Source organism: Meleagris gallopavo, chromosome 5 (genome assembly GCF_000146605.3).
Source record: "Meleagris gallopavo isolate NT-WF06-2002-E0010 breed Aviagen turkey brand Nicholas breeding stock chromosome 5, Turkey_5.1, whole genome shotgun sequence".
Lineage (NCBI taxonomy): Eukaryota > Metazoa > Chordata > Aves > Galliformes > Phasianidae > Meleagris > Meleagris gallopavo.
This window is the reverse complement of record NC_015015.2, coordinates 31,209,327-31,218,202: the sequence shown is the minus strand read 5'-3', so window position 1 is coordinate 31,218,202 and position 8,876 is coordinate 31,209,327. Positions and strand designations below refer to the sequence as shown.

General features: G+C 35.4%; 1 protein-coding gene across 1 annotated transcript in view; it reads left to right on the top strand.

Moving 5' to 3' along the window:
* RYR3 (ryanodine receptor 3) overlaps nucleotides 1-8,876 on the top strand; it is a gene marked incomplete at both ends in the record, with an annotated part of 58,430 nt that overhangs the window by 9,818 nt on the left and 39,736 nt on the right. Inside the window, 5 exon segments of the mRNA NM_001303211.1 lie at nucleotides 1,806-1,817; nucleotides 6,230-6,241; nucleotides 7,745-7,746; nucleotides 7,749-7,753; nucleotides 7,998-8,007. Of these exon segments, the coding sequence (NP_001290140.1) occupies nucleotides 1,806-1,817; nucleotides 6,230-6,241; nucleotides 7,745-7,746; nucleotides 7,749-7,753; nucleotides 7,998-8,007 (41 nt within the window).

The window sequence follows — 8,876 nt, the reverse complement described above, 5'->3', positions numbered from 1 at the left end:
AAAACTCTGCCAACTATTCGAGCTTCAATTCTAAGCATTTAAAAGCAGTCAATTTTTGTTGATGGTACACACAGTCTTTGACAGCCCTTGTGTTATTAGAATTTCTTAACCCAACAAATTGCTCTTTTTGTTAGCATTACACTTCCACTCCTAATTCTGTACTTCACAGAACATTTACAACAAAATATGCAACTGTATAATCAATAAGTTTTATTTATGCTGCTGTGGATATTTTTAATGCATCACTTCAGAATTTTAGAATTTTTCATGAAAGCAGAAATGACTATTCATGAAAGTTGCACAGCACATCATTTCTATGAGGCTTTCTAAAGCATCCATAATATATATATAAAGGTATAAGCATAAAAATATTCAAGCATTTTGATTCACTGAGTATGAGGCTTGGTTTTCTTGTAGTTAGGAAAGTTCCTGCAAGATATAACAAGTCACACTACTAGCAGAAGCTTGCAAGATTTTTATGTTCAACGCAATGAAATATCAAGAGATGCAGCTCCAGAAAACAAGACACTGGAGAATTTTCCTCCGATATGTTAATAAAATGACAATGATTACAATTAGCAAAGAACAAATCTAGTAAAGTTACATTTCTGTAAGGACAGAAAAGCCTGGACACTGCGTATGCAAAGTACTCCTAAATATCGAAAAATATGAAGTGTAATGGCTTAGAGAGTTTTCAACACCAACAAAAAACTAACAGCAGACTGCTAAGTGTTCACCTCAGATAAAAAAATACAAACAGCACACTGCATTTCTTTACTTAAAGCTGAGGAAGCCTCTAGATTCTGGGCCCGCTTTACACTTGTAAGAAAAATTGTCTAACCACAGAAGCTAGCAGCTTGTCTTTGTTTTTTCTCTACACTTTTCCCATTACTACAGATGAATTGTTCTGTGCATAGCTTAAAATCCTGTGTTAATAGAATTAAGAGTTCTGTAAAGTGAAAAGGAGAAAAATAATTCCTGCTGATGTTCTGTATCAGGTTCTTCGAACCTATTCCAATAAATTTTTCACAGATAAAGACTGGGTTAGCTCATAAACACCAGTATCTCCAGTGCGGTGCCTGGAGAACACCCTACAGCAATTCACATTCTGTAACTTACAGTACCTCCTAGGAACATATCCTACAGCCATCTTACATAAGCTCCTTGCATGGCAGTAACAAGGAGTACAGCCATCACACACAAGCTGGAAAACTTGCAGAGGTTATACAGAAAGATGAACTGCAGCTTTGTGGATGGCAAATACCATTTGGGCTACATGCTTGTCGTTGATAGTGAATTGCAGATCTGCATAACACAATTTTTATTTTAGAATCTTCTGTATTCAAATAGCACAAGATTTAAATGTGCTTTCCAGTGTTCATTTTTAAATATTTATTTAGAGAATGTTTTCTATAACAAAGATTAGAATGGCATAATCCAACACTAAGAAAATAAATTTTAAGTTGAACCTAACACTTTTATTACTGCATTAATTCCACTGCATACTGTATATAGTGGCACCTACAAGCCTCTGAAAGTCAAATTAAAAATTTACTTGAACTGTCAAAGCTCACCTGCACTTTATAGATGTTTTTGAGACGTGAACTGCTCTAACCTGCCAGAAACAATTTCCTTACCTAAATCTAATCCATTACGAGTCACTGTAGAAATTAAATATGCTACAAGACCAGCTTAGACAGAAGATTCAGAACTAGGAATTAGTGATCACTGGTGTGAAAAGCAAAAACAAAGAGAATTTGGGAAAATCATACACAGTGTAGTAAAATTAATGTTTCAAGTTTAATCTCAACCACTCCTATGCCCCCAAAATTTGAAAAGAAATACCACAGAAGTCCTAGATTACTGTACTTGTAGAAATGTTTTTTTATTGTATTGTATAGTAGCGTAACATCCAAGATTAATAACTCATCAGTATTGCACCTAAAAAAAAGGCAAATAAATGCAACAATACCCTTAAAAGCTGACACACAGCACATCTCTCTGATTCTACAAAGATGAAGGCACAACCGCTGAATATGACTCACATTCAAAATTCACTTACAAAAAAACCTGTCAGCCTTAATGGAATTTATTCAATTCCATTGAATAAAGAAGGCTTGGCAATTGATAATATTAGAAACAATTTTCTGTGACTTCTATGACTAATGAAATGCACACCAGGAAAGTTTGGAAAATGCCACCTACAGAATTCATGAGCAGTCATTCTGTTTGTCTTGCATGCATTTCACTGTGAGACTACAAGCAGGATAAAAAAGAGACAGAAGTCATTGGCCTCTTGTTAAGCCAGACTTACTCGAAGTTATTTACAATCTCAATACTTAACCTATTTTTAGTCCCAGACATAATTATGAGTAGAAACCAATTATTACAATGGTGGGAGTTCCAAGAGGCCTTCAAGATTTCCTGGCCTTAAAAAGAAGGTTTCTTGTCTATCGCAGGCCTGTGCAGGAGGCTGTTCCACAGAGGGTACAGATGTGTTATATTTTTTGCCCCCTAATAGCTAACCCTGCAAATGGGAAAGCAGTAGTCAGATCCATTGGCCTAGGCTGAAGAGGCCCCAGAGTCTGGGAAGAAGGAATCCACAGGAGCTGCTGATGGTAGCAGCACTGTATAACATCACGTCACAAAAACAAGAAACTTGGTCTAAAATTTTTGTTCTGAATAAAGAAGCCAGACCTCTTCACAATCATCACAGAAGGTATGAAAAAAAAAAAAAAAATCTCTATAATTCAATTAACACAAATTTCTTTCATAGAATCATAATATCCTGAGTTGAAAGGGACTTACAACAATCATCAAGCACAGGCTCCTGGTTCAACATAGTACAACCCAAAATTCAAACTACATTTCTGAAAGCACTGTCCAAATGCCCTGAACTTCATCAGGCTTGGTGCTCTGATCAAGGCCCTGGGAAGTCTGCTCCATTGCCTGACTACTCTCTGGTGAAGAACCTTTTCCTAACACCCTTTCCTGGTGCAGCTCCATGCTACAGCATTCCTTTCTGAGGGGCTGCTTTCCAGCCTCTCATCCCCCACTCTGTACCTATTTTCAGAGTTGCCCCACCCTAGGTGCAGAATCCACCACTTGAGTTTAAAAAGTGTCATCAAGTGTGTAATGAGAGTCAAGTTATAAAGTGCATGTTTCAGGTAACAAGGAAAACCAAAACTGTTGGGGCTACTTTGAGTTATAAGTATCTCCGAGTTACTTGACAATAGCTCAAAGTAGAGAAGTACGCATCGATTCATTCAATCATAAAAATATGACTCCATATTGAGTCACTGATTCAGCCTTGATTCAGACCGTTCCTGGAACAAGCACAGTCATATTTGTATTGTCTGGAAATTCACAGATGGATAAGCTCACCATTATGGTGGAGCCCTCCATTATGACCTATCTTTCAGAATTCCAGGAAGTTTCGCCCTCTAAAACAAAACACAAAAAACTCTACCTAGTTACTCTACAATGCACTTATCTGGACTGTAGATTCATTTAGCTTCTTGCATGTCTATAAATAAAAAATGAAAAAAGCCATTGCATGAGGTGCTCCATGCCTGTAAGAGGTCACATGACCTAAAGGGAACTACGTTCACGCTGGAAAAGTGCAAACTTGATTTCACAGTGCAGTCTGACATCCATTAACAGGGCATTTATTTACGGTTCTTTGAACCCAGAATTTCGGCCATAATTTTACAGGGCAGATATTGTAATAACATCTACTGCACACTTTTTCAGGGGGTACTATTCATAAGAGACTATTCAAAACACGAAACAAGCGCTTTCTTTATTTACATGCATATTATTTGCAGGCTGCCTTTGATACCTTTTACATTCTCGGACCATGGCTGATTGCATTTGGCTGTCACTGAATTTGTTCATAGAACAAGTTTTCACATTTTCAATATGCCCATGTTCATAAATGAAGAACTGCACAGCCTGGCAGCATCCACAGGCCATTCCACTGCAGCGTCTTCCTAAATATTCTTACTCTAATTGAAAGGTCAAGCAACCTGCACAGGTGCTGAATAAAAACATATAATATATGCTACATTCTCACTAAGAATCTCAGAAGCTTTATAATGGCTAGGAGAATAATTAGAAAGTAGGTACCTTAACAATTGCTTTAATGGCCATAAAATGACCAACATGAATATGACATAGAAGATGAAAGTATTTGATTCCCCCAGTTGAATTTACCACTTTCCTTGGAAACAAGATATAATAGACTCTTCCTCTGAGATAAGAAGATACAAACCTCCAGCTACGATAAGGGCTTACTGTCTCTTTTCAATAGTTTTACAATGAGACACACTTATGAGAGTAGAAAAAACTGGAAACAGACAATATTTGCGTGTCATGGACTGTTTATCCCTTAGACATTCAGTCTGCTCTATCTCTCAAAAATGTATAGACATTTTACTTATGAGTAAAAGATTATGAAAAACAGATATGATCAGCACAATCATTCAAAGTGTGCTAGTTTGGTGAACTCTGTGTCAGCTGATGATCTTCCTGGGTTTCTCTATAGGTTTTAAACACTGATGCATGTAGTCCCTAAAATCTGATCACCAATATCCCAGTAGTAAAGGCTAATCACATAATTTTTTCTGCTATATTTTAAATTTGTTGCTCTGGATGGAAAACATTAAGCTGTGCATTCATGTGACAGCAAAAAATACCACTGTTTTTAAAAAGTTTTGACAAACTTGATGTTTAAGAATTGATTACAAGTAGCTAATGTTTAATAACATCAGAAGCCCAATAAAGGTTGCTATATACACAGGTGTATGCTCAGAAATAAAAGGAACCATAGGATAAGCAGAAATTCTCAGTGTATTTTCCTTCCATCAGTCAATACAACATCAGCATCTTCTGGTTTACTGAAAAAATATTTTTGGTTGTAAAGTAGATCCTTGTGGAATCAAAGTTTTAATACAAATTCTGTTTCTGAAGCAGATGAGACCAAGCTATAATTTTCATCTAGCCATAACATGGTGAAGAAGTCTATCTGGTACAATTTCGATCTCAGGTTACTATGGCCTTGGAGAGGAACATGAAAAATGAATGAGAGTTCAGAGAATGCAGTTCACATACTGTTGTCACTAAAGTGACAGCCAAAGAGAAGTTAATTTTCAGAAGAGAAATCTGAATTTCATGGTCTCAGAACTTAACAACTAACATAATGGTAACATTTTATTTCCTCCTCTCATTGTGGACCAGTAGTTCTCAGCTCCTAAGGCCAGACACTACAAGTAAATTTAAAGGTTTTATTAATATAATGTATTAAACATAATATGACATTATAATCCTTTATTATAAGGCTACTGAAAATATGCTAAGACAAAATGCAAATACAATGTTTTAAAGACAGAAAAAAGCAGGATTACTGTATTCTCATTTTTAAATACAATGTACATAAATCATGTACATTAATAAGCACTTATTACTCTACTTGGCAACACATTTCTTCTCTGCATTTTCCTGCTATAACCTACAACGTTTCTCAGCAGATACAGAAAATAAATAAATAAATAAATAAATAAATAAATATTCTTTCATTTACACATATACTAGTGATGAAAGACCAAAGTGAGTAGCCTTACTGAAAGCTGTGAAGTGGTAACAGTTTCAGAAACAGCGATTAAGAAACAATGACTAAAAATAAAAGATCTTATTTTTAAGTGATTGAGATTTTTCTGCAAGACAGCTGTGTTTACAAGTTCATAAAAATGTACAATGCTTTACTTCCACTGAAACAGCATTCAAAGAGTCCAGAAGTTTTATGGCCAAAACTAACCAAAGCCCCAGCAATCTCTACTCTGACCAATCTCTACCTCTCCCCCAGGTTATCTTTAGATAACATTCCTTACAAGATAAAATAGAAATAACACTTTGCTGCAGCAAAACCTGAAGGTTCTGGCTGTGTAGCTGCACATCCTCCCCTAGGCTCAACCCCAACTGAGCAGCCTCATTTTGCTAAATCCGCCAGAAAAGCACAGCTCATTTATTTGCCAGCAATAAAATGAGAAACCAGTGTAAAGCAAGACTCTTTAGCACTACTGATCAGAATGAGTCTCCACATTTTTGTTTCTGAAACTGAATAAAAATGCAACGAGTTCATTTACTTCAAAATGAATGCCTGAAAATGACATTATTTGCTAATATTAAAAAATCCATCCACTTTGAAACTGAGTATATTACTCAATAAAAGATTTTCCCAAGAGAGTATGTATAACACTTACAAAGCTGAAGACATAATATAAAAGCACAAGTAAGGAATGGGCTTGCATGCATTTTGCATGTGCTGAAGGCTGCACAACACACGAAAGAAATATTGAAATCACTTCTCTCTTACTAACACCTTTTTCTCTACTGCCTTAGAGAAAAGCATTCAGTTGTGAATCATCAGTGAGAGAGATATAAATATTTCAGAATGCACTTTTTTTCTGACAAAATTGGGGCAGAGTAGCCATGCACTGGAATCTGAACCATAAAATATAATTTCTTCATGTGTTTTCAAGGATAAAAGGGAGGAAACATTAGAGAACAGGATTATGTAGTAAAGTCCAAGTATCCCCAGATTGTAAGAGGATGCATCATACAAGTACAGAAACATTAACTTCAGCATCTTCTAACTCCTGAATGCCTGCCATACTAATCCTAAAACTGTCACTTTAATCTATGATTATTTGCATTACAGGTAAGGACATGTTTGTAAGATCAGTGAAGTCCAAAGGCATTTGTACGTGTGTATGTAACCACCTCCAACACCTGCCTTTTGTTCTTGCACCTTTACTGAGATGCCTCCATCTTACATTCCTACTTTGTATAAATGAGAAAGTAGATTGCATTTCTTCTCCATAAGAAGCACTGCTCATCAAGCTATGTGACAGGTATATGGAAGTATTCACCATTATTTTTTACGAGAACTCTACATGGAAGAAGTATTTAAAATTTCAAAGTTTAAAGGTCAAATTTAAGATTATACCTAACAATAAGATGAAAGCTTAGTTTGAACAATACGAGGTGAATATTAGTAGAAATCATGTATCAAGAAAACATGAGATTTCATAAAATTTAATACAGGTCAGAGCCTTCCTAGTCCATCACAGCAGCCTTTTAATAACTGAATAACTAAACAGCATAGTGCTGAATGATTAAAAAGTGGTCTCTAATTTTAGTCAGAAATTAATCTATTTGTTCTAATGAGACTTAGCCATGCTGATTCCTATTTCAGAGTCAATGAGTCTCATGGGAGAAAGCAACTATCATTACACAGCTCTAAGTATCCGTGTGTAGCTGCCACAGATCCTTATTCTAAAAGCAAGACGCATTCTAATAACACATTATCCTAGTGTCTTTCACTTCCACACTGCAAATACTTCTTATGTAGAAAACTCAAAGGCCCTATTAAAAGTATAATTTTAATTGATAAATTAATTGCATAATATCAGTTATGGTACTACAAAAGTTTCATGTCTAAGCATAGATAAACTATCTACAGCTAAACTATGTACAGCTAAATGCTGTCACACCATGGTCTTGTCCTAGTACTTATAATGCTTTACACTTACATATACCACAAGCTCTATAAAATGACAGCTACAGAGCACAGTTTTTCTGTCCCTTAAGATTAAATTTTATCCCCATTACTTACCATTTGTGGTCTTTATTATGCCCTTCACCACTAGTATATATCTTATTAAGCAGCTTATTAAAAGTTGGCAAGAGTCTAGCACTTTCTGTTGCTCGAACTAGCAACGAAAATAATTAAGGCATCCCTTGTTGCTACATCCCCATCCATCTCTGGTAACAAAATGATTAATTGTTTCAGCCACATATAAATGATATCCCATTAAATCATAAATAGGTGACCCATTAAACAACATTCTAATTGAGACAAAAATTTTCAACACATCCTTTTGGGGTGGAGGCTTTTTAAACACTTTTTCTCCTTTTCCTATCTCTGAATCCTACATAAGGCATGCACCTGCCTCATATAACACAATCTTCTCATTATCTGTATCTTTGCATAAGTATTACAAGTCCTCTTCTCACAGACTCATGAACCTGCATGTTATTTCTAGGATAACACTGGCTAACGTGACTGAAAAAGGTATTTCCATGATAAGTGATTTCCATTCCAAGCATGACTGACATTGTCTTAAGTTTATACTTATTACAGGAGAGAACGGAAAACACTTTATAAACAAACATAGGAGTTGAAAGTGTTACAGGAATGATGTGAAGGAAAGGGAGACCATTTCCTATCAGTCCAGACCAAGTGAAAGTATCTTTTGCTGTAACTAACTGCACTCACGGCTGGAATAATTTGCTTTATTAATGATAGGACCAGAATCATACTCTCTATCACTCCTAAAATACTCAAGAGCTTTTTCTTCCCTAAGGCCTTTGGAATAGCTTAAGTAACAATACAATTTACACTACTTTCAATAAGAAATTCATACAAAGATTTGTTCTGAGAGGATATTAATCTTTTAAAAAGAAATTTCTTTGAAAGATTATAACAAATAGTATATTATAAATGTATATGCAACAAGTTTAATGACCTCAAAAACATAACGCTAAAAAAATAAACAGCAAATGCATCAAGGCTACACACAGAGTTAGCTCGTTTGGGGATATATTCAGTTGTTGTTCATATGGAAAAACAGGTTGTGAGATGTATTGTTTGTCTACCCACCAGTTATTTTTGATCTATTTCAAAAGTCTTAATTGATTGAAAAGGTGAAGCTTTCGAACAAATGAAGCTCCAAGTTTTGTGACCTACCAACAAATAAGGAGACCCTGAATGCTTTTATCAAAGAACAATAATTTGAACTGAGCTCCTTATTCAT